Source organism: Ciconia boyciana, chromosome 21, assembly GCF_034638445.1.
Source record: "Ciconia boyciana chromosome 21, ASM3463844v1, whole genome shotgun sequence".
Taxonomy (NCBI): Eukaryota; Metazoa; Chordata; class Aves; order Ciconiiformes; family Ciconiidae; genus Ciconia; species Ciconia boyciana.
This window is the reverse complement of record NC_132954.1, coordinates 7,103,325-7,129,385: the sequence shown is the minus strand read 5'-3', so window position 1 is coordinate 7,129,385 and position 26,061 is coordinate 7,103,325. Positions and strand designations below refer to the sequence as shown.

Below are 26,061 nucleotides of genomic sequence, written 5' to 3'. Positions count from 1 at the left end.
AAATGGCATTAATGAAATCAAACAGAAAAGGCTGAAAGTAAAATTGTTTTCTGGCAAAGGGCTGGCAGCCGTGCCCGGTACCTCCCTCCAGATGCCACCCGGCTCCTGACACCGCAGCTCGGATCAACGCCTCTGTCTCTACCCACTCCTGCGGAGACGGCTTTGTGAATGAATTAAAATGATGCAAGTATAAAAAAAAAAAAAGAAAAAATTAAAAGCATCACATGCATTTCAAAAAAATTTATTTTTCAAATGAATACGGTTCGTTTACAATACACCCAACTTGATGGTATCTAAAGCCAGCAGAGATCTGATGACTGTTGTGTGTACTATACACAGTCGTACAGAGGTTACAGATGCCTACGAGAGGGAAGGAACAGTGAAAGAAGTTGACATTTTACTGTGCTGGAAAGAAAGCAACTCTTGCAACAGGTAGAAAATTTTGGCAAGAACAGTTCGTCCGGAAAGGGAGAACGGGCAGAGGACACCGCTTCTGCTTAGCAAGTACATCTCAAAACACGCCGACACATGGTTTCCCTCCCACCCCACATGGTTGCAGCCCACATCCGCGATACAAATAGGCACACATGGTCAAGATGGTTAAGTAAAAATAAAGGCTTTTACCAGTTTGTTTGCCATCCGTCTACAATCTATTTGTGCAATGTCTCAAGTCACAGCTCTACTTTATTCTTGAAACAATTCCCTCTTGCTTTGAAAACCCCCAGTACCTTCACGGTGGGAACACATTCCCGTTCCTGCTTAAGCAATGGTAACACCGAAACGAGAGGGGAGCAGTTACCAGCATATGAGAAAGAGCAAGACGTACACATAGAAGGGAATCTCAATCCACCGGACTGGTTTATTAGAATTTTATTCTGAAAAGGAATCCCAAACAGCACAATATTTTTTTTTCAATTTAAACATATGGTATTAAATACGCAAATTTATATGCATGACATTGCTTCCAGCAGTCTCCTAAACAAATACAGCTTGATCACTAGCAATGTTTATGGCACACACTATGCCACCTGAGCCACATTCTCCTGAAGATACTTTAATACCCATATCGGCTCATAACCGAATGCTACCAATTACCGTGAAAGCTTTGAAGTAACACCTGCTGATAGACAATGTTCTTATCTACGATCAGACGCCTCCAGGACACGTCAACAGCCTAGTTTTTCCCCATGACAAGCGACAACACTATTTATCCACCAATAGGCTACCTGGGGAAGCTTAACTGCTTACACCGAGGGAAGAAACAGGAATATAACAGACAGGAGGATCTGTACCCTGCGAGCCCAAAGCGTGTCACCTAACCCGTGAAACGCAGGTCTGTACACCAGTGTCGCTGGCCATGGCAATAGGGGCTGGGCAACGAGCCTGTAAAATCAACATTTCGGACCAAAAATGCGTCCTGCCAACTCTATTGCTGTGCCGAGGCTAGCTTTTCAAAACTGCCTGCAAAACAGACACAAAATGCAACTTTCTAGAAGCAGGTTTTTCTACAGGAAATCAACATTAAGTTGTCTCAAGGCTAGATTCAACACTGAAAACTGCAGAAATGAGAACATTTCGATGAATAGAAATCAAGTCCAAAGAAAACTAAAAACTATAGCCACAGGAGGAAAGTGATTTACAAAACCGAGTACCCAGAAGAAGCCCTTCTTCACTGCAAAGTTGCCAGAAGTCCGAAGACAAACTTCATCTCTAGCAGTCTTCCTCTCACCAAGTTTTCTTGGCGTTCAATTCTCCTCACCAGCTGAAGAGCACTACTCAAGTTTCCACTTTGCTGGCACACCATCAGGTTCAAAAACTTCAAAAGGTTCTTTACACGTAGCATTGCTCCAGTGGGTATTACTTTGCTAATGTGTCTGAGCGAACACTAACCGGCAAGGCATGGATTTTCTATCAAAGAAACTGGTCTTGAATACATGTAAGAGATTTGCAAGTGTAAGCATAATGAAAGTTTATTAGTAACTATTGTAATAGCTAATTTTTGCACACCTGTACTCAAAATGGGTTGTGGACCTACGATTTATGGGCTAGCATAGCCCTAAACTCAACATATAGTCATATTTTTCTGTGTTGCTAGATAGTATTACAGTAGGTATTAATTTTCCACCCGCCAAATGTGTTTGAAAGACCTATATATAATTCTCAGCAATGAAAAAAACCTTTCATTTAAATAAACTTGCCCTCTGACAGTCTGTTTTGCAACAAATGGATGATCTTAAAAGAAAGCAACAGGTAAACATCGCGGGACCAATGCCAACGGCCTTCCTCGGGCAGAGCTGCGATGAGATGTACGTAAAGAGCACCGGCTCCCGTCGCACAGACTCCAAACAGAGCTGTATTAATTGAAGATGCAAACTTACAAGAAGGTGCACAGGTTTGTATCAAGAATTCAGCACTTCCACAACATGGTTCATCCTCAGAACACCTAATAGTTAGCGCTCGTAAGGCGATGTGAATCATCATCGTTTTCTAGATAGGGTGAAAAGTGAGGCAGAATCATTTACCCAAGGTCAGAGGGGGAACCCATGTCAGAGCCAGCGCTGATACCAGAGCTCCTGGCTGGATAACTCATCAATATCTCAAAACTCCATCAAATATAACCTATCAGAAAAGCTCTTCATTTCGGTCTGAAAATCCAGTTTTTTAGCAGCTTTAAGCCCAAACTAGCATCTAAGGACACAGGCGCCTACTATTGCGCAGCACACTGTCTACAACAGCCCTCCCTCCACGAGTACCTCGGCATCAGAGGAAGGGGGATCTTTTCTCCCCTCGTTCCACTTTGCTAACTCACTCCATACCCAAGAGACCACACGATTTTGTACGTAGACATCGCTACCCTCAGCTGCTGGCAAACTGGTTCTTGAAGGACTACCTGTGATGTTTAATCCTCACCTCCACGTTCCCACTTAATCAGACCTCTGCACTGCTCCCCGACATTCACTGGACACATTCTTCATATCCTTACAGCCACCAAAGGGGGTAAGGGGGAAGAAGCAATGGAGCGTGTGGGAAGCTGCAGGAGCACAGTGAAGAGTGAAGACATTACTGGACAGGCAACATTCAAATAAAGGCAGAATTAATGATTCTCATTAGATAGAGAAACATATCAAGGTTAAATTTTATTTAAAAAATTGCAAGTCTACCAGGAAGTATGTTTATTTGATGACATTACTCTCCAGAAACCACTTCTTTTAAAAGCTTCTCCTCTCTGGGTAGTTCCGATTCACAAATAATTCAGGGCTCGCTGATTAAGTAACTCAATGCAAAACCAACTCCATTCTGACCAAGGACTTCAAGCTTTAAAAACAGTTCAAGAAAAATGCTAACCATACTACCAATGCAAACACAAGTTTTTCCAGCTTCTATTCTCGATCAGAAAAAGGCACATGCTTGCTGTCAATGAGTTCAAGTCCCACACAGACAGTTCAGGACACCTAAGCTAATGTTTGACGTTCCCATCCATCTCCCTGAAGGGCTCGAGCTGACCACAGCTCTCCTGACATCACCCAGCTCCTACCCAGTGCTTTATTTCTACAGGCAGCTGCTTTCATCGCCGTCACGCTACCACCACCCCTCACGTCCAGAGCCGATTCACCTTCCAGCTACAGCGTCCTCGACACGGCTAATTCTATATAGGCAGTGGAGGGAGAGTGATCCTGCGTAAGGGAACAGGGAGGTAGGTAAGAGTGAGGAAGAGCAGAGCAACTGTAGTGCTACAGCAAAATTAACTCTACAACTGCCTCCAGCTGTTTTTCTTGGTAGCCAGGCACACTTCAGCGTGAACTGCGTGAAAACTGCAACCAGAAATCTATCAGAGCATCTATGTTTTATGGAGGGGTCGGATATTGCTCGCAAAACCCCTTGGCTCCGTTGTTTCAAATAGCACCGATCTACTGGAACTTGTATCTGTGTTGAACCAAGGCAGGTAGCTTCAAGGTTTAGATACAAAACACGGTTAGTCTGATGTAACTACAGAGCTGTTACAGGCACTGCCACCTGCTTCTCAGCACAGTCCCTTTAGGAGGTGAACAGGCACTCTTAAAAAATACAGGAAAATGCTTTTCCCCTCAGGTATTAGTTTTTGAAGCAGTCATGTGGGGTCTTTTTGGGTCAACTGTGGATGCAGAGATACAGGTTCACAAGGCTCTAGCAGCATAAGATTTGTTTCAGTATATTCAGCTTTTTCAATATGAAGACAAGTTTCCTCCTTGCATTTTTGAGAGCTTTCTACTACCAGTTTAATGGCACAGTCACCACTACCACTTCTCTTCATAAAACATATAGCTGAGTCAGTTCAGTTTTAGGATTAATCCCAGCACAATTTACTACGAGTAGCATCAATTACAGCAAATCCTCAGTCTCAAACTTTGCCAGGAAGGAGGATGAATTAAAGCTATCCATGCACACTAGGTTGTTGGGTTTTTTTGGTTTGGTTTTCTTGTTTGGTTTTTTGTTGTTTTTTTTTTTTCCTGTTTGGTTTGTTTTGGTTTTTTTTTTTAGATTTGAAGTATTTTAGAGTGTCTACATCTTCAGCGGCTTATTAGCTTGTATTTAAATTGGATACTTTAAAACGTCACGCACCCTCCAATGAATGCAACAGAAACATACAGAACATTTCTACTGTAATTAAACCCATGTGTGCTACGCTTCATCATCCCCAAGGCGAGACTTCTAGGAAGAGATCTGTGCCCAACAGAAACCAGCATCGTCAGATGCAAGTCCATTTAATTTCTTTTGACAGAAAGAGGCAGCAACTTCCTTCTAAATGTCAACAGCTTCAGTACGAGCTAAATGCAGATAGAAAATAAGCTGGTTGATAGGCAAGAGAAGAGATGGAGAGTATTGCTGCAAACAAGCTGATGGTGCAAGATTTTTGGCCCTTTTTAGTCTAAAAGATAAAAACGCCTACTACTAAAAGGGATAGAAGACACAGTTTTGGCTCAGAATTTAGACTGAAAAAAATGCTTTCTAAATCCTACCCTAATAACATTAAGAAATTGGGAATACAAAATAATTTAACATCATTGCAAGCTTCAATACCAGCAAAGTGGCATTGGGCACTGTAGTAAGACAAAAAAAAGTTGGTAACAAACTACAAGAAACATCAGTTCATTTCTCTAACTTGAATCAGAAGAAATCTACACAGCAAAAAGATCCTTGATTCATAGTCTCCGTGGGTTAGCGTAAGCGGGAGTGCTATATTGCGCATCCATCTGACCGTCCCTTCCGACAAAGAGGTGCGGGCAGCTCCAAACAGGGGTCACCGCCCCGCTCTGGGACTGTACACCCTAAATATTTCGTTGATCGTGTCCAAATTAATAGATGTCGAAAAGCTCTGCTTACTCCTAGAAAAAGGCTGGACACGAACATATTCCTGCAAAGATACCACTTGCGATTAAAGTGGGAGTTTTGCGCTTAAGCTCCTGATATTCAAAAATATCCTGACATCAAGTTATTCTACATCTGAAATGCCCAATACTGTATGAACAGTAATAAAATGAACACAAAGTCATTTTAGTTTTAAACTTAAAGAAACAAGGTACCAATTAAAGTAGTCTGTCTGTCAAGCTGTTTTATTAAGTCTCCTCTCAAACGTGACTAGTTAAGCTGACTTCGGAGAAGAAAACCAAAACATTCAGGAACTTCTCCCACCTAAAAATAAGCGTTAAAAGCAACATACAGGCCAGACACACAGACCTATGAGCTGCACACAGATTACCAATAAATATACAGGAACACCACAATAAAGGACAAGGTTAATCATAAAAGAAAAAGTCTGATAACTGCTATTAAGACCATTACAAAAATGAAAGTTAAGTGTGTATTTTTTGCAGGCATGTGCAAGCACATTGTAGTGTAATCAAAGCAGAACTTTGCTATTATTATTACTTTATGCAGCATTACAAGGTTACTGAGGTGCAGTGTTTAATAGTCTAGTCTACAGCTTTTCCCGACGGGAGGAATGCTCACCAAACTCACCATGGACCCACACCCTCTTCCCCCCTTGGAGCGGGGCAGCATCACCCCCCCAGGCTGTTCTCATCCAGAGTATCCAAACTCCCAGCTAGAAGCCCGCTGGTACACGCACACCGCTCCTTCAAACACACACGCCGCGTGAGGCCTGCTCGCAGCAGGACTGACCATCTCCTAAGTCTTCAGACAGCTTGCTTTGTCTACTTCATCTTTGGGAGCTTGCTACATCTAAGAGACAACATCCTTCAATAGCTATGGATTCCCTTCCAGCACTAATTACATCGCCCCAAGAGTCCCATGCTGTTGCTCCTCCTACACCACCCCCCCCACCCCACACCCCCTCAATGTGAAGAGGTAAATTGCATTGACTAAATCAAAACCGATCCTAGCCTACCAGCCGAATTTGGTGATCGCTCCTCAATGCCTCTCCCTCCAAATGAAAACACCTTCCTGGTTATTCTTGGTCCTGACTCAGAGAAGCTGATGCTTGAAAGTACCTAAAAGATACCATCAAACACTTGGCATTTTCAATAATTTATCTTAATTTTTCAGCCACGTACAACTGGAAAATAAAAATCTACAGCACCATCTTCTAAAAAGGCACTTTCTGAGGACTGTCTTGCTTAAAAAAAATAAAAATCACTTCGAGTTTTAAACAGCGGAACTGCTTTGTTTTAAAAGGACCCTACGGTAACTACCCGTGTTAGGTGAGGGGTACCTCAGACAGATTTGAGAAGGCCAGGGCACGTGGGATGGAGAGCGGATGGAGCCTCTCCATCAACACCCTTGTTTCTGTAAAACTGATGCTTCGGTATTTTCCCTCACGAGCCTCTCCCTTGCGATTCCTTCCCCTCCATACGCACCTTTGCCTACTCGGGGACAACAATTCGGTTTTGTTTTAGTGTTCTAGAGATCAGGATTCTTGAGACTCTGCTAGGGAGGTAAAGCGTAGGATCCTGTACCCATCTCGTTCATACCTCAACTACTGAAAGTACAAAGTCTTCTACTAGCAGAAAGCATCAATTAGCTCAAGCTCTAACCACTATTTTTTCAGGTTTACAAAAATCACTAAGTGAAATGGCTAAGTGAAGTTTTATTTAAACATGTGCCGAAAGAAAAATTATATCCTAATACCCCACATCGATCCAAAGTACCATCTTTGGGTAGAAAAGACAGGAATCTTTCCCTTTGACATCCCTATGGATTTTTTCACTGGATCCAATCAACCTGCCAGGAGCAGCCACGAAACTCCACAGCACTGCAAGGGTCAGAGTATCTGCCTGGCGTGCCCAGAGACCAAGATGGCCATTTAGAAATAACGATCTCTGAAAACTGGATTTATAGTTTCAATGTACATCATCTGAGCTTTTGAGTCCTTGGTTATAAAAGTGCTTTGAGTAAGGTTCTAAACCCTCAGTTCACAAAAACGGGGAAAATATCAAAAGAGGACAAGATATGAAGAAAGTGTAAAAAAAAAAAAAGGCCTCAAGCTTTAAGTGTAGGCTGAGCTTGGAATTTCACCAGAGTGGACTTCAAGACTAGTAGAAAACCAGTATTCGTAGCTGGAATTTGTACAGAAGATGACTATCTGGTATCTTATGTTAAGCATTTTATAGGACAAAAATTCGTACGTGAAAAAGTGAAAATAGTTTAGGACCAACAGCATCTTGAAATAACTTGACTGACAACTTCCAGAAACCCATTTTACTCCTGAAAACCATTTCTGTGGCCAAACAAACTTCCAAAAGGATGCCAGAATGAACCCTATAAAAATAGCTTTTGGACGTGTTTAACCAGATTACACACCGAACAGTAATACAGCGATCCTGAGTAAAATGGCCACAGCTGAAGTGCCCTACAAAAAAAAAAGCTACTTACAGTGGAGTCAGTCATTCTGTTAGCAGATGTTGCAAGTTTAGCGCCTCAACTACAAAACACTCCACTTCTCTCCAAATCCGGGTCTACCAGTCGCTAGACCGCAGGTTTCGGCAAGGCTTTCTGCTAGCTTAGGAGAAGCGCTGCCGCCAGCCCCGGGGAGCGGTTCCCGCTGTTGGCACTGTACCAGCGCTGCAGCCGCAGGTTCGTGTGGCCGATACCCTAAGGCTGCTCCTTCCCCAGCCCAGCGCTGGGGCCCTTGTGCGTGCTCCCACCACGGAAGCAATTAGTGGCACTTGTTAAGTACAAGCGAGGTCTCGGTGCAGTCAACTGGTACAGTGTCGTAGGAGACAGGAACCATTTTTCTAGATAGGCGTATGAACGAGGCCAGTATGTCTGCAAAGTAAGTAGAACCGTCAGCCTTTGCCCACGTCCCTCTTTGGACTATATACAGACAGCTCCCAGCAAGAGAGGGGATCTGGTATGCCACTCAAGATTTCCCCAAACAGCACATAAAATTTGAGATTTTTTTTCTTTTTAAAGGAGAGCAGGTACAAAAATAAAAGAAATCCATATACTCTGAAAATATACTGGAAACTGCCACCACAGATGAGGTACCATTTATCCCGACCCCCCACCCCCAAACTGCAAACATCAAAATATATATGTTTTTAAACAAAGGAAGAATATCTGGCTATTTAATCTCAGTTAAAATGACAGCACCCTTTGTTACACTTGATATTTCACACCATTAATTCTCTTTTGAAAAAAACAAGATATCTAACTAACCTTGATTCCTTGCTTATCTCCTCATTCCTTAGTGCAGTAATTGTCCATCTCCATTTAAATAAATATAGCAGCTACAGCATCATAAATGTGTGGCCCTCACAACGCCAGTAACTTGATATTGTAATACAAATAGGTATCGGCACTTTACGTAGATATTTGCAAAACCAAGAATAGAGATTAAAACTTCCAAATACTCTTCACATGAAAACCAGGTAAAATGCTAGCTCGACAAGTAATTTAAGTCACTTTCCCAATGAAGTTTCTTTAATTTATTTTGGTGAAAGTAGCAAGCAAAAAAGCTTCTCAAATCATAGTCACTGAGCGTGGGCAGGATGAGAAGCGTACAGCGTCTCTGAAAGGAGTGTTAAAAGACTTTTTTAAAAAGCAATTTTCATCTAAACGCCAGAAATCCATGAGAAGTCTTTGTAAAATATTTATTTTTAAAAAAATTCTCTATTTTAAAACAATTTTCTGTAAAAAGCCTAACCTGAACCTTTTATAAACAGAACTACTAGCTAGAGTGCTTCTGAGAGAAACCTGTCAGGTCACAGACCAAGAAAAACATTTGAGATACTTATTCGGAAACCATCTCACTCAGATTATGTAGTTACACCAACCTCCCTGCAGCAGGTTTATTTGAAGGCGCTGAAAGGTAAGTGCATTAAGAAGTCAAAGAGCGTGGCTGGGCCGGTCCCGGCTCTGCGGGTGCAGCTGACGAAGGCACGCGGCTCCCGGGACCCCAGAGACTCTCCGACACGTCCGGGTCTGCCGAGCCTCCCTTCGTCACCCTCCCACCTCCTCTCCGGGGACCCCCAAGCCACTAGCCAACTGCCCACCGTCACAACTAGTTCCAGTGCAATTTTAACTTTGCAGAGTTAGTCCTTTTACATTATCTTCCTTGATATTGGGAGATAAAATAGGTATATACACTAACTGTTTAGTAAAGCTCTTGGAGACAGTGTTGTGAACAGCACTACATACATTTCAATACAATATACAAATGCACAAAATACAGTACTTTGTTTTCTGGCAGAAAAAATGGGGGAGATTCATGCCTGTTGAAGCAAAACGGGCTCAGATTTTAGGCTCAAAATACAGTATATTGGCAAACAGCGGATTTCATGAGAATGACAGGAGATAAGCTACTTATACCAACCCACTGGTTTTCATGTGGAGAGCAGGTGGAGTTCAGAAGGGCTGGGATAACAGCAATGCCCATACAAACGATCTGCAGTATATATACTATGAACCAGTGCAAATAAAAACAGTCAAAAATGCAGTTCACGAGTTTACAAAGTGCAAAACTCCCCAGTCCCCTCATTGAATAAATGCTCGTCTCTGACATCTTAAATATTGTTTTACCTTTAAAGTGGAATGAAAGAGTCCCATTAATTTGTTTCACATTTCAGTGATTTAACATGTTAGAACTATCCCAGCCCTCTTTATTTGCAAAGTGAAATGAAGTTACCAATAACTTAATTTTAAAAGGAAAGTCATTATCAAAGAGGAAAAAAGCCTAAAAACTTTTATTAATTCCAGACATTTTACTGATGTCAAATAGATTTAACTAAGCATGTAAAAACTTAGATCTTAATAAAAAACCCTTTCCGTTTAATTCAAATATCCTCCACATTTCAAAGCCAAAAATATGGCCAATTCCTTTGTTAAATCAAAATACTGCAGTGACGAGTAAAGCTTGCAGAATTCTAGAAGCATTTTTGCTATTTTTTGATTTAAAAAAGGAAAATTCAAGATTCCTTCTGACTATAAAACTTTCCTTTCAAAATTAAGGCTTTTACTTTGTCCTTTTAAAATCATGGAGGTGTCCATTCTTCCACAGTTAGTGGTACAAACACTGCTTTAGCACAGCTCAATGGACACAGTTTTCCTTTAGAACGCTTATTGCACTAAAAGATAGCAAAACAAGTTGTCAGTTTTTTTAAAAATAAACATGGTTACATTTCTAAAAAATAAAAGTTGATGTTGACCATATGTTCTGTAATAATTAAATTAAAGCATTATTATTACTCTAATAAATATAAAAGAAACAAAAGGAAGCTAAACTTCAAAAACACATACATATGAAATCACATTAAGGTGTGAGAGGCAGCAAGTAAACTAGCATTTTTCTTTTTTCCAAAAAGACCTTAGCTCTAAAGTTTCAGTTCTGGTGTTTACTATATGTAATCCCATAAAACTTGGGACATCTGATCTCACGTGAAGCTTCGACATATTTGACTTGCCAGATAGAAAATAATTGAAACTTTTGGACTAGGTAAAACAGCAGCTTTAGTAAATTCACCAGGGAGCAAGAAGAGTTTGGATCACTACTGCCTGCACATAATACCACTAGCTTCTTTGCTTTTTAAAAGGGAACTATTGGAGCTGAGAACTCCAAAGCTGTGAAGAAAGACACAAAGGCAGCAGTTGGCTAAATTATGTTCAAATTATTGGATTAGTGTGCAAAACATCTTCCCCCCTCAATTTTTTTTGAGTTAGTGCTGTACATTCAAATGTACTTGGATATGTTCACATTCGAATGCTTGATGGCAATATTGAGAGAAAGATTCCTCAATGCAGTGGGGTAAAAAACTTAATTTTTTCTTTTTTTTGCACACTTCCCTCCCCCAAACAATCATTGTGATTGTTCCTATAAAGGTGGTTTGCTTTTTTTTTAAATTACACCATTAATTTTTTTATTTTATTATTATTTTTTTTGCAAAGATAGTTGTGCTGCCGAGCAACTTGAGGTAAAGGCATAAGAGGGTTAAACTACGAGAAATTAAAAAAAAAAAATGATGGCGGTGCTTCCTACAGGAGACCGCGCCAAAAAAGCAGTTGGCTGGTTTCATATTGCATAATAGTGCTGTGTTCCTCGATGAAGTAAACAATCTTCCTTGTGTCAATTTAAGGGTTAGCCTCTCGCCCCTGCACAGTGTCAACTTCAGCATGATCAGAGGCACACCCCATAAACCAACCCCACTGGAAACATACATTGTATGTGGCTTAATTTTTCAGTTCTTCCTTTCAGTGAGTATGCTCCCATTTTATTGACTTAAGCGAAGTACATCGTGCGTAAGGTGTCTTGGTGAATTTGTACAGCCTTCGCGAGGGCCTGTGGATCTCTCCCATTGCTTTGTCCTGAAACATGGCTTCCTTCAGCACTGCAAGAAGACGAGAAAAAGGCAAGCAGGGCTGTAAATCATATGAATTCGGATCAAAAAGCCACCTTCGCATCTCTTCAACATTTAGGAGAGCAACATGGCAACAGTAATAGAACTGGATACGGAGAAAAATCTACTTGTCTGTTCACCCAGCAACCTCAAGGCTTTTGACAAATCCCTTTACCTTAGCTGCTCAGTTTGTTCATCTAAAAATAAGCCTGTTACAAATATATTGATGGCTTGAAGGTTACAAAATACTTCTGACATACAAAGCAGAGTTAGGTAAGTGGAAGGCACTTAACATTTGCTTCATTCATGACTACTCTAATTCTAATGCAAAAAACTAAATGTGTGGCTTGATTCCCTCAGACCACATCAAAGTAATAACAGAATACTTTATTAAACTAAATTTAATTCTTTTAATCTGAGTGTTATGCAGTAGAATCCACCAACCCACTCTTGTCTGAAACTGAGCAGCAGCTGTCAGGAATGATTATCTTAAGACTAGTCCCAGAGGTAACAAAAATTAGCTGCAAAATGAGCAGTAATTATCTACAGTCAGATGGCTTTATGCCTGACAATGGAGCAAAGACCAATGGGGACAAAAACTTAAGCGCACATTTTCATTTACCTGTCATGTTCTTTGTCCACAAGATGGTATCGTGCTCTGAATGCTACCAGGTGAGCATAATACGCTGGTGCAGGTATAGAAACCGATCGTGTACAGCGCACGTATGTGTGGCAGAGCTGGTAAGTCAGCAGCTGAAGTTCATCTGCAGTAAAACAGTTATCATCCCACAAAACATGATAGTGTGAGGGACGGCTGGTACCCTAAGAAGAAGGGAACATCAATTCACTTATCTGGCTTTTCCATACAATCAAGTCAGATTAAGTTCAGAAAGGGCCAGACTACCTAGTCTAAACTCCTATGTAACAGCAGCCAAAGCAAATTCAGTCTTATGTCAGCCCTAAATGTATTTAAAGATGAATAAGAGGTCTACCATTTACATGATTATGTTACTCTAATTATTCTTGCTTGGAAAAAAACCCACATGCCTTCTAGATAACCCTCAATGATCAAAACCTGCTCCAAACATGACTGAAGCATGATTATACCACCTCCTAACTACCTTCAATTAAAACTGTTTCTCACCAAGACACATTTTCCAGAGAAACAACTGCTGCTTTTAACTCCTTCCAATTCCTTAGCACCCTACCTTAAAGTACAAACACTAGAAACCGCTCCAGTATTTCAGAAGTTACCTATAGAGTTCTACACAAAAACATACACTTCCTTACTTCCACACAATGTCACCTTTCCAACAGGTTCCAGAGTTGCGTTGCTCTTTGGCATTATGCTGAATCAGATTTTTACATGTCAGTCATGTGTCAAGGTTCCCCCCAGATAGATGCTTTCACCATCAGTACTTTAACGTTTCCTTATAGACGACTAACAAGTACCAAATACTGAGTACGGTTCTTAGGAACTCTCAGAAGTTCTCTATTAATTGACTTGCACTTACTTTGAAAGACACTTTTGGAGTGAACACTCCTCTCCCCTTCTGCTTCCCCCCACAAAGGGTGTGATACGCTAGAGTTAAATCTTACAGTGGAACTGAATTAGGACAATAGCTGTATTTTAGCCAGGATAGAAGTCTCTCTTTTTTAAAAAAAAAATATATATAAAATATCAATGTAGTTGAGACTTCTTTGTGGCTTGCTATATTAAAAACAATGAGCTGCAACTACATCTGGCATTTCTGCTTCAACTTAGACTGATACTATTTTTTTTTTTCCAAGGGGCCAAAAACTAGCTTGCCCAGACCTAGCATATAGACAGACACGTAAGTGGAGAAAAGCAGAAGTGCTGAACTCCTGAATAAAACACATTGCAATGATTCAAAACTGGAAAAGAAAACATGCCTACCCACCCCAAACAAAACTTAGGACAATGCAGTCAGACTCACATGATAAAAATTTCAAGAGTTAATTTTTTTCCATTTTTAAGCAATATCCTGACACAATTTTTGTCATTAAGTTGACTCTCCACCATATTGCTGGCAATACCACCACATCGTTGGATTTAATTTCCACAGCCTGTAATTCACTAGTCTGCATTTAGTCAGCAAATAATCAAACATTGCCTTCAGCCTTTCAAACTGTTTACATTTGAAAACTTGATTCAATGTTCATTTCATTGTGGCTATAAATCATAAAACTAGCAAGTTTTATTTTCAGAAATAACAAAGTTACAAAATACAGTGACCTCTTTAAAATAAACTTAAAAAAGCATGACTTACCATCAATGCAAGTTTTAAAGGTGTAGCAGAGGCCACCTCTTAAGCAAATAATACTATTAGTCCCACAATAACGTGCTATCTCAGATAAAACTGAGCTAAATGATATTTCCCTACTAAATAACTGTTTGTAAACACAAGCATCACAAAAAGGAGAAAGACAACATGTTCTAAATTCACATTTACTTACAAAGAAACAATCGTACCTGTATTCCAGCATGGCTACAGAGGTAAAAATCAAACTCATATGGATGTGTAATGTCTGTATCTACAGTTGTTCCAGCTGGAATATTGCCACTTCGTCCAACCTAGAGAAAAGGTTTTGTTAAAAAGTGCAGCTAAAGACTGTTTATGCATCTCAACTGTAATTAAAAATACAGGTTTCTATTCAACACATGCAAGGTTTCAGTGAATGAACTGCCTCAGTACCATTTGGAAGCTGTCAATACAGCAGCCTAGGATGTTTGACACAGACACCGAATGGCTCCCTACCATCTCAAAACAGAACACTGCACCCACAGCACTTCAGAACTTTCAACCTCAGAAAGCCAGAAGAGCTGCATGTACATTTGTATTTAGAATTGTCAGCTTGAGTTTGGATGGACTCACTCAGAAGGACAGAAAAGTTAAGGGTTCCATCATTTTGTATTTTCTTCTATTACGACTGCCGTAGACTTGGTTCTAGTTAGTTACACGAATATTAGCTATAGTTCACTGACACAGACTAGTGCCAATGTGCAACATGACAAAGCCTGATGGGGATTTTTTCAATTTGGGGACACATTTTGTGCCTATCAATTCAACATCTTCCCTGAATGCAAAGACAATCAGATTGACATAGAAGCCCATGCTAATATTTTCTCCAGCAGCGTAAGTGCTTGACATCAAGTTTTTCGCATGAGGCTACGGTGAGAGAGGGCAATGATTACCCTTTCTGTTCTGTCAGCACAGAACAATCGTGTATGATGTCGCTTCTGCACCACAATATAGGTTATTCCAGGCTGGTAATCTTTCTCCAAACTGATGCAGGCTTCTCTAATGGCTAGCAGTTCATAATACAAAACCTACAAGCACAAGAAGAAGAATAGTTTAGGTTTTCCTTCCATTGTATTCTACACACAACACCTAACAAATGGTTTGTAGTTAATGCTAAGTGCAACTTTGCCACACAATTAGTAATCTTAGGAAGTACTTAGAAATATATTGTTTCCCAAGTTCTAAGACCTCTCCTTCCCAGACAGGAAAGAAGTTGCAACTTTTCTTACCCAACACACTTAAGAAATTCTCTCCTTAAAAGTCTCAATTATTTTGTGGTTTCTTGGCGTAAATGTAAGCAACTCAAACAGTACAGCTATTCAAATATGAGAACTGGAGTTATTATGTAGTAACACAGTCCTTCAAGAAACTCACAAATGAACCAACCTGTCGAAACTGTCCTTCAGAGACCCCGTCCCTATAGAAGATGATACGTGTGGGCTTGAACCGTGTTGACTTGTAGAACTGGATGAGAAGCTCTCTCACCATGGAGGCTAAATCTTGGATGATTTCCTGCCGGGGCCGCTGAACTCTCACTGTGGCACAGTACCGGCTTGGATGAGCATCCATACTACCTACAACCTTCAGGGGAAGATTACATGAGTAAAGGCTTCAAGATCAGATCTATACAAAAAAAAAATTAAAATAGCAAAAAAGCCAAGACCACTTTTCATGTAGAAGATGCTTACGTTAAAACAACCACCACAGTAACATTAACCAGAACTTGTACTAGGTACAAGTTTAACACCTTTTGAAAAGGGGTATAAAACTTGCCCTCCAAGCATGCCAAAATGCATCTGCAGGATTGGAGTCTTCCCCTCTGTTGACAGCACACTAATGCATATTCTTATAATCCAGACACAGACTTTTTTTCCTTTGAAGTTTTCTCACCTTTTACACAGAGAAACACTTCAGCTGGCCTTAGTTACTTTAAACAAGGACGCAGCTTCCATAACTGCAATGAATGCAAGTAAAATACCAAGGGGACAAAATAGGAAGGGACTGACCAAGCATCCAACCACCACCTTGATCTCCTGGACTGTACCAACACAAAAGGCAAGAAGTATCAAAAACATTCCTGCCAAACCAGGCCTTTAGGTACATTTTTCTCCTTTAAAAATACAAAAATGTTATTAACTAACATCACAAAGCTGCATTATTTCCTTTTGAATATTTTTGCAGAAATATATTAATGTGATTGCCGTTTTACCTTGATTTAAAAATTAATAAGCTAAGAAAACAGTTTGAAGTATCGAGCAGTGTTTTTCTTTTAAAGACATTATTTTTAATAACATTGGAAATGTGTAAAAAGAACTGGCATGAGCCCTGAAAGATACTTGACATAGACATAGTCCATGAGTTGCATTTACAATTCTAACATTTACCTAAGATGAAAAAAACAACGCTGATTTAATAAAACTTACAGCAGCTATGGAAGGCTTCTTTCCATCTCCAGCAGGAGGGTGAGTGACATCGGCTCCCAAAAAGATCACTGGCTGCTGGAACACAGAAGGTCTTCAAAAAGAAAAAAGTGCTAAGTCACACTTGCAGATGAACAGTCGGCGCAAGGTTATTGCTCAATATGGGGCTTTGTTCCTATTTCAGCTAAGCTGCACAGAGAAGCCTTCTTATCAGGTACTCTGGCCAAACCTAAACAATGCAATCTTTGTGCACAAGATGTGAACTTCAAAACCACCATAGGAGTCATTCCAAAATACACTGCCATTTAACCGTGGCATGATTCTAGTGGAGAAAAGCTGTTGAACTACACCTGAACAGTACAGACAGCTTCTTACAGAAGCTATCATTCTACAGGTTGATTACACCAGTGCTTGGAGGTCAGCTAAGCACCACTTTGGTACTGCACCAGCCATGCGACAAATGGCTGAGCACAGTACCACACAGATTATTCTGGCTTTCAGGATTTAAGCAGCAGGATGGTCTCCCAGTGCCTTCAAAATACTCTTCCACACGCCATTGTTTCACATTCAAACTTTGATTCCAAGCTCTCAGGAAGTCTCAGGAAAGAATTCTTAAGATTTGCACTCCAAAAGTTTTTCTGGCTTGCTACCTTGCATTATGCATATTTCCACTCAAAGAATAGGTATGCTCTACTAAAGGTTAGAGCCAACCAGAATTTCTAGTCTTCAGGACTGAAAGACTTGTGCTTCTCCAGAAAGATGGGAGCACACATGGGTTGGACTTGTCAAACCTTCTCACTGAAGGCATCAAAGCAATTGGAACACGCACAGAAATAGAACATGGAGAATAGCCACGCAAAGAACAAGCGTGAGCTGAATTACCCAGCTTATAAAAGTGAGAGAAGTAAGATGTCTCCAGTATTCTTCTACCCTTATTAACAGCACATCAATAGGTTAACCAAGAGTTACATTCTTCTGTGATGTGTTGTGTGCTCCTAAACCTGCAGAAAAATTCTGATTATATTAATATTTCAAAATCTCTAGATCTGCAGTTTCTCTTCAAATGTTTTGATACTGATGAAACATTTGGAAAGAACCTTGCCTTGAGACCTAACTCACGGGCCAACAACCACTCAGAGCCCATGCTATAAGAAATGTAATTCTACCTCAAATATCACATACTATAACCAGAAGAATATTTCAACTGAAAACTTGGCCGCATTTAAATTTTGGGTGCTAAGTATCAAACTTAACCACATCTGTTAAAACAAAACCCAAACCAGCCTCCACAAAGATCCTTACCGTTGATGAGGTACAAGGATGTTGTTGATTCCTCCTAGTTTAACATTAATCTTCAGGCACAGATTTGATAAGGTCTGTGGAGATGTTTTAATGACGTTCTTGACTTGAACACACTGTGTGGCCATTCCCAACAGCGTATCTCCCACACGCTTCACCTCCGCTGAGAAGCAAATATTAGATTACAACTTGAGTCCATTTGAAGTTATTGCTATGTTTTGATCTTGGCTTAAGTCACAACAATTTAAAATATATGCACTCTGCAAAATAACTTCCAACTTACCTGCATGCTCAGACCTGCTTCCAATTCATTTCAACTTCAGACAAAACATTGGTTTCTAATGTCTAAAGAATGGTCCTGAAGAATTTTCTAACGTATGCTGGGCAGCAAATTTCTCAGAACAATACTTGACCAAACAGGTAAAGACAGAAGTATTCCCTTACCATACACTGGAGTTTTCCCTGGCAGGATGACAATGATGAGCTGAAGCCCCGAATAGGTGTTCTTGAGGTGTCGAAACATGGGCTCCACACTGTCTGCACCCTGGGCGTATTTACAGAAACAGGGCTGGCCTTGGATCGGCATCCCCGCATCTTTGGAGATCTTGCGCAGCTGATCTGTAAAACCCCTAAAGATGAGAAGTTTTTTGAATTTTCATAGTAGCAATAGCAACAGCAACCAAAGCAGAAGGGGGACAGAAGAAGTGTGTTACTCAAACAAAGACAATTCCAAATAGCTTTTAAAGCAGTATTTTGAAAACGTTCATTATGTGGAGGCCGTACAGCTTTGAAACACCATAGGCCAAAATGGAAAAAAAACCCCAACAAACAAGTTTAGACACCTTTAGTACTTCATTCAAGATGCCAGAAGGAACTATATACAAAGCAGCAGTGTTACAGGACCAAAACCCCACGGTGTAACCCAGGTACAGTGTTTTGACTGTAGCTTCCAGCAAGGAAGCACAACAGCTTGGATTCTCTCCCTAACATCTTAGATAATTAAAACCAGTTAAAACGCTCATTAGAAGTCCTGTGTTCATGTTTTCACTAAGATGCTTCATTAAGAGAACAGTCCAAAGCCTGAACCATGACATGCCTTACTTCAGTATTTCTTCTCTGCATTGTCTCTGTGTTGCAAAGCAAGCTATAGCCCACATTTTGATCTCAACACCAGTGTGAAACTGCTTCCCTCGCATGTCCCATACTCCATGGCTTGGGGTTGCCACTGTTCGATTCTGTGGAAACAAAACCAACACAGATATTCAAGCAAAAGAAAAAGTCTATGCTATTTACAGTTTCAAGATAACAAAAAAAGTTTACCATTCAAACTCCAATCCCTGTATTGCACAATGCAACTGAACTGACTGAAATAGTAGACGTGTGCAGGAAATCACTCTTTAAAAGAGAAACAAAAGAAAAAGCAAAAAGCTCACCCGTCCTCCATACTGCAACATTGGAGCTGGGAGCACGCGCCCCGTCACGTGGGCCATCTCATCCCGGACTTTGAATTGGAACTCTTGAACAAATGGATCTGCATCATAATTTGCACTTCTCACCTAGGAGAAGAGTTTTTCCATATTACAGAAGTATCTAATTATAATTCATATAACAAACAAAAGACTAACAGGAATGCTGCAAAGTGTTCTACAACAATTCCCCTTGTCATTGAAAAAGGCTCAGATTTAACTGCTCAACACTATCAGCCTATCCCCAGTGAAAATATTGGCTGAGATCTCTTTTGTTCCCTTAGTTACTCAAGCGTTCATTTGTAGTATGCTTGTTTAATAGCATTTTATTTACTCACAGGATAGATCAAAAAGCATTCTCCTTTAGAGACATGCACACCCAAGATTAAACAAATTAATTCATTTTATTACTGCACGTACATGTCTTCTGTATTTTCCAGACCAGCCTTATTTTAATTTAAAAATTTTGGCTAACTTGTCAGCTCAAAACCCAGTTTCAAATAAGAGCTATCTGTTTATAAGAACATTCAACTAAAAATATTCAAGTTTTATAATATTTCAAGTCAGAAAAAACAGTGATGTTTAGAGTGTCTGGATTCAGCACCAAGAAAAGATACCGGAGTTATCAGGTGGAAACATTCAGTGTGTACTAAGGAAAGCAGTCAAACACCTCAATAACAAGACTGAGGTTCAGGAGACCTAGAATCATTTTTCTACCCTGTTACAGATTCCTTGTATGATTCTGGACAAATCAAGCTGCTCCAGTTTGTTTTCAGTGCCTATTAAAATTAAGTAGTGTTAGAGTGATGCTACCATCTTCAAACTACTAACAGAAAAAAAAAGGGAAATTCTCAAGACCCAAGTCTTCAGAGTCCAGCTCATGATTTTACAAGTATTTAGCACCGCTACAAATATAAGCATCCTATACCAACCAAAAAAAGTATGGTGTTCAAATATCAGCAGGAATCAGGAAAAGAAAGGTACCTAGAACAAAATCTTACTTTCATGAGTTTGGGTACTAAAACCCAAGTCCATTTCACAACTTTGTTCAAAAACCCTGAGGGCCAAATACAGCAAAACACTGAACTATTAGTCCTGAGTAGTTCCAATACCCACTTGGGAGTAATTGTAAAGATTAGAACACAAGAGCCTATACTGCTAGACTCATGCTATTGTTGCAAGCTATTTTAAATAAATCCTATTAAAAACAGTAGTTAAAATCTATTAAGTTAACAGGCTAGAAGGAAGGAATGAAAAGACAAGGCTGGTCATGTAAGAAGTTTTTGCATTAATGTAATCTAGTCCAGCATCATTCAGTGAGTAGTATCACACCAAACTGAAATTAAAGAACTAACCAATCTGCTTATTTCCTCTTGCCTATCTGGAGCAGATCTCGCTGTGGCCTTTATCATAGTTGATGTCTGATTGTCCGTTAGCTTCTTGATACACCGCTGGCCAGCTACAATGTTACATACCTTAAAGGAAAATCAGAAGCGTCAATACACAATAGGAGCACTTAGATCCCAACATACCGTACGTACACAATACTGTGCTATCACTACAAAACACACCCCCAATGTGTTGAAGCAACTGCATACTTCTCGTAGTTCTAAACTTTAAAGCACTTTTTAAAATGTAGATAGTCTTTAGTGAAATAAAAGAACAACAAACACGTAAATATGTAAACATGCTGGTACTGCAAAGCGCACTACTAAACGTTTTCCAAAATGTCTGCCAAGAACAAGCTGATTTATCAGAACGAGTTCATTACTTCTAAAGGCAGGTAGGTGTGTTTCTGTTCTTGTCCCACTTGTAGGCAAGGAAGATGAGGGTATTTCAGCTGGAGGTTGTATTTCTCTCTGAAATACTGTGCTACTGTTCTCTCCACAGTCTGGCCATTTTCTAACTGTAAAGGAAAGCTGAAAAGACATACATTTTAATAAAACGTACAGAAATCTTAGTTGGCAAGTATCAGCACCCCCAAAACTAGTAAAATATTAGGTCCTGTTACACAGTGTTAAGCTATCACACATCTCACGCTCCGACAAAAAGCATCTTACGTTTGATGACTTGCAGGCCTTCTTGTTACGTTGCAAACACGGTATTTCCTTCTCATCGTTCCACAGTGAGTCACTTCTACCTTTAGACCTGCACAAAAGTACCAAAACAATTGATGCCATAGCTACGCAAAAATTTGCACAGGAGACACAAGGTTTCATATAATAGAACATGTTCTAATCCAACAGCTTTGATGGTCAGCATCAGACAGCACAACACAAGAAATTATTGTTCTCTAAACATTCTGCTTTCATTATAATTTGATTTCTGACTAATCAGGCATTATCCTCAAAAACAAATCATAATGTATAATATTTAATGTTCAGTGTCATCTGAATTTCTTGTAGCAGTTTCATTTAACAGGCATGTGACTAATCTCAGACACAGACGGCTGTTTTCACCATTTTCTTTTGTTCTCATTCTCAATCCTGTATACCTCTTAAAACTAACAGTTCCAATATAACTGATATTTAAAAGGGCAAAACCAGATTTCTACCTTATTGTTCATTTTCCCCCCTAGCTTTGTGTCCACATTCAGCCTGTAATTTTCTTTAATTTCACTGACCAAATTTAACTTTAGATTTTGAGCAGCTGAAGATCCTGTCTAAAAGCACGCAGCCTACACACCAGAGGCTCACTAGACTTGACTCTCTATCCACAGTAATAATGACAGCAACAACAGCAGCTTCCAGAGCCTTTCAGTGGCTATTTCTGTTAACTGTGCATGCACTGTCTGTACTGTACACAGAGAGTAGACTCAACATCTGCTGGAAGTACTGAGCTTATCACACAAGTGCTGCATAGCATCGACATGCTGTTATGTCTTTCCCCAGCCCCATGGAAAAGAAGGCAGTTGAAAACAGAGCCTTGTTACCCAAAAGATTCAACCTCCAGGAAAGCCTTTTGAGAAAGCAGTTGGATGACTTCTCCTGTTGAGGCTCATGTGGATTGTGGACCACAGACTGAATACCTCACATCAAATCAGGTCCCTTAGTACCAGATAGCAGATACCGTGTATAGTTTACTAGGGACACAGACATCCCAAAGAAGTAACAACTGTACTTCATTGATTCCTGACAACACTAATTGCAACCTTAACATCAGCATTACTTAGAGGATGGCATAATCAAAAATAAACTACCACTGCCCTGATATAGCATTAAGAGAAAATACAAAAAAGAAACCATGAAGCACTGTGGCCAAGCAGAAAAGGGTTGTGAATACAGAGGTATCTGGAACCCATTCACTGCTTTGTCATTAATCTGCTGTGACACTACAGCAGGCACTACCCTCCTACAGAGCTGCTCACAGACTGCCAATTCTTTAACGCAGGGTTTGTTTCACTATACACGATCGCATCTTGGCTGGAGTTCCCAGATACTACAGTAGTAAAAACAAATATTGACAGGAAAGGTAACCTTTCAATATTTTCCAACTATAGTAACAAAGTCTCTGAGGCATCCAAGATCAAGCAGAGACAGCTCTCATTCTCCAGTTACCAGTCTTCCAGAACGAAGACAGATAGGTAGATGTAAAAAGGAGGCATGTTAGGACTACTACAAAATAATTCCTTTAAGTTTTTTTCCCACTAATGATTATTCTATGAACACATCAGCTTACGACTATAGTTCAAGTTTACTTTTTTGCTGTATTTCAGAGTCTTTCAGAGTATTTCAGAGTCTAATCTTGCATCAAGTAACACAAGCGTTTAAGAGCAGAGCTTTGAAGAGCTAAGCTCTTTCAAGGCTTCTCTCTCTGCAAATTAAACTGGAATAAAAGGATATGGGAAAATGCAAAGCAAAGTAGCATATATGGAGTGAAACCACTCAAACCAGCAGCTTATGCAATTCCTTTGGAATGGAATTTGGCCTTCAGCTGCAAGTTAGCAAGTGGTACTTGTTTTTCCATAAGGCAATCAGTTATTAGAAGTCACTGCAACAGCACACTTTCAAAGAATCAATGATGTTAGCTTTGAAATCAATTTTCACTTTGCCTCAGCATTTAAACAGCTGGAGACCTACAGCACAATACCACTATGGCCTCCGTGACCCTTGCTTATAAAAGCTTAGCTATCCAGCAAGGCAACAGCCACTTACCTCTATCCAGGCAATAAACAACACACTTTCCATCTTTAAGCCACTAGGAACATGCCTCATTTTTCATCTTTCATTTCTGTAGAGCTGCATTGTTTTATTCAGGACTAGAACTACAAACTACAATTGCATACTGCAATTCTCTTGGCAGCTCCAGGGCCCTTCTCATGCACGTTAACCAGGAGGTTTTCAGTTAAAACAAGTCCCTTAGAATTAGCTTGATTGTGTTACCTGGGGCAGAACAGATACATTTCCACTTACCCTTTATCTCTTTGGTGAATTTTACCCGATGAGAATCAGTCAGAGGTCTTGGTTGTTCATCAATATTATGAATGTCAAGAACTTCACACATAAACTGAATTACAGGTTGTGCTTTGTAGAAGGCAGTGGCAGAAACTAAAAAGAGCAAAATATTAAGTGTAAAAAAACCCAAGGCAGAATGTTTTGAAGCAGTACATAAATGAATGCTTTTTAAAATTCCACGTAACCCTCAAGTAAATGTTGTGCAGCACACATTTTTAAAAACAGATTAGCAAGCCTTGCAACAACTAAGTACACAAAAGCCAGTGTAGGGCCCACAGTGACACGTCAGTCTCCAGCACAGTCATCCTGCAACTACCTTGCTTTTCAGGGTTTTGAAAGGGTTTTTCCCCAGATAACATTTATTTCTAGAGAGCGGTAATGTCCCAGAGAGACATTCTCTTTCGACTCTGTATGGAGCTGCAAGCAGAGACAGTATTGATATCTCTCTACTGAAGACTTTTTAACATGAAAAGCTAAATTATTCAACATGCAATATAATTTTGCCATATAACATGCAATATAATATTATTCAACATGCAATATAATTTTGTCAATGATACGATCTGCTCAATTACTGAAACAATATTTCGTAGAAATATGAGCGCTATTTTGACTGTACACAAATTATGTTAGTGTAGTGGTGAGAGCAACCCTCGATTTACCAAAATCTCTTACCCTCCCTGCATACTAATGACACAATCACATTAAGTGACAATATACTGTTTTTAAACAGGACAGTTGACTCATTCCATGGAAAGAAGACCATAAACAATCTGCTTGACAAAGTTATAAGCAATTGAAACAATACCTTTTAGTAAGAAAGGCAAGGTGGCACTAGATACAGGTCAAACACAAGCAAAGTACTCCATAAATTTAAAACTTTAAAGGGCAACAACAGAAAATAAATACTTGGCAAGCATTTCATTAGTTTTCCAGATCTCGTGTACCAAACCCACCACATCTCTGTGCTAATGCAACGAAACATTCTTCAGACATGCGTCACTTTAGGAGGCTGCCAACTTCACATGACGCACTCCGGCCAACACCTCCGGATGTCGATTACTGAATGAACACAAATAGCTTACACCCCCAGCGACTGGCAGCATGCGGTTTGTCTCCCACAGCAACACAGGCGACACAGAGAGAAACAGATTTTGCAGAGAACCTCGTACAAGTTAAACAACTAAACCAAAATCAAGCGATGGGATTTGAAAGTAATCTTCGCAGCCTCAAACCACAACATAAAGTGATGGCCCCATAAACTGCAGCTTACAAAGTTCTTCAGTTTCTCATTCACAGAAAGGACTGAAAAATTTCTACTGCAAGAGTAACTACTACGCTTTCTAAAGCTGATAAGAAAAGCTTGCTTCACAGAAAGTAATAGTGCAGTACATCATAAATTGGTGGAAATTAACTACAATTCAGGTAGGACAAGAGTATTATCTTGGTACCTAGCATGTAGATACCAGTATTGGTTATTTCTCAGACTGGTAAGATTTTTACATTCATTTTTCAAACAGCTACACCATGGCTGCTGTTTGAAAGGCAATTTTACAAGAACAAACCCATCCAAAGTCACATCAGTATCATCCACAATTTAGGTAAACCAGAACACATGGACTTGCAAATTTTCATCGTGAAAGCTCAGTATCACCTGCAACATTTTATTATGCTCCAAGACAGACACTAAGCACAACCTGACTTAGAGTGCTCAACCTAGTGCAAAAAAGACAGGCTATTTACCTTGGTTTTATAAAGCATTTCAAACACAGTGAGAACAGAATGTGAATTAGAGAAAACTTTAGGCAGCACCTGCATCTCAAACACTGACATTTTTCAATAGGGGTTTAACAACTAAATAGACTCAGAGTGCTTACAGCACCAAGGAGTCTGACACATGCACCAGTTGATCTCAGATGCATTCATCTGGGACTTAATAAAGTGGTGCAAAGCAGATCTGATTTTGCATAAGAAAGCCCATCCCAATTAGCCCTATTCACAGAAGTGTTTGTGATATATCTTACAGAGTTTTTGTGGAAGTATTGAACAACACCTACTGTGGACAGCTGCACGGAGACACATCTTAAGTAATTTGCCTGTATTACTGTGGATATATTAGTACAGAGATTAAGTAGGAAAACAAGCTATGCTAGGCTTTTCCTTCCTATATAGGATTTTTTTTTTTTTTAACATGGCAGGTAAATTTCTGCCAAAACACTGGCATTATGACAAACCCAGAAAAAAGACTAGGATTTCTAGGTAGCCTTTGC

The 26,061-nt window shown here is 39.9% G+C and overlaps 1 protein-coding gene across 3 annotated transcripts in view; it reads right to left on the bottom strand.

Moving 5' to 3' along the window:
• The window catches only part of AGO3 (argonaute RISC catalytic component 3), a 43,067-nt gene that overhangs the window by 122 nt on the left and 16,884 nt on the right, over positions 1-26,061 (bottom strand). Inside the window, exons 6-20 of one of the 3 annotated variants that reach the window (XR_012045990.1) lie at positions 23,750-23,884; positions 21,398-21,485; positions 21,109-21,256; positions 20,693-20,812; positions 19,305-19,427; positions 18,973-19,106; positions 18,316-18,500; positions 17,875-18,034; positions 16,576-16,666; positions 15,539-15,733; positions 15,046-15,180; positions 14,323-14,424; positions 12,451-12,650; positions 11,650-11,819; positions 143-160 (exon numbers count right to left, since the gene is read on the bottom strand). Coding sequence is in view for 1 of the 3 variants with exons in the window: in XM_072885265.1 (XP_072741366.1) it covers positions 11,711-11,819; positions 12,451-12,650; positions 14,323-14,424; positions 15,046-15,180; positions 15,539-15,733; positions 16,576-16,666; positions 17,875-18,034; positions 18,316-18,500; positions 18,973-19,106; positions 19,305-19,427; positions 20,693-20,812; positions 21,109-21,256; positions 21,398-21,485; positions 23,750-23,884 (1,925 nt within the window). In the remaining 2 variants the exon portion in view is untranslated. Of the gene's footprint in view, positions 1-142; positions 161-233; positions 11,820-12,450; positions 12,651-14,322; positions 14,425-15,045; positions 15,181-15,538; positions 15,734-16,575; positions 16,667-17,874; positions 18,035-18,315; positions 18,501-18,972; positions 19,107-19,304; positions 19,428-20,692; positions 20,813-21,108; positions 21,257-21,397; positions 21,486-23,749; positions 23,885-26,061 lie in introns of those variants that run through there. The other 2 variants (XR_012045989.1, XM_072885265.1) reach the window with 2 other exon arrangements.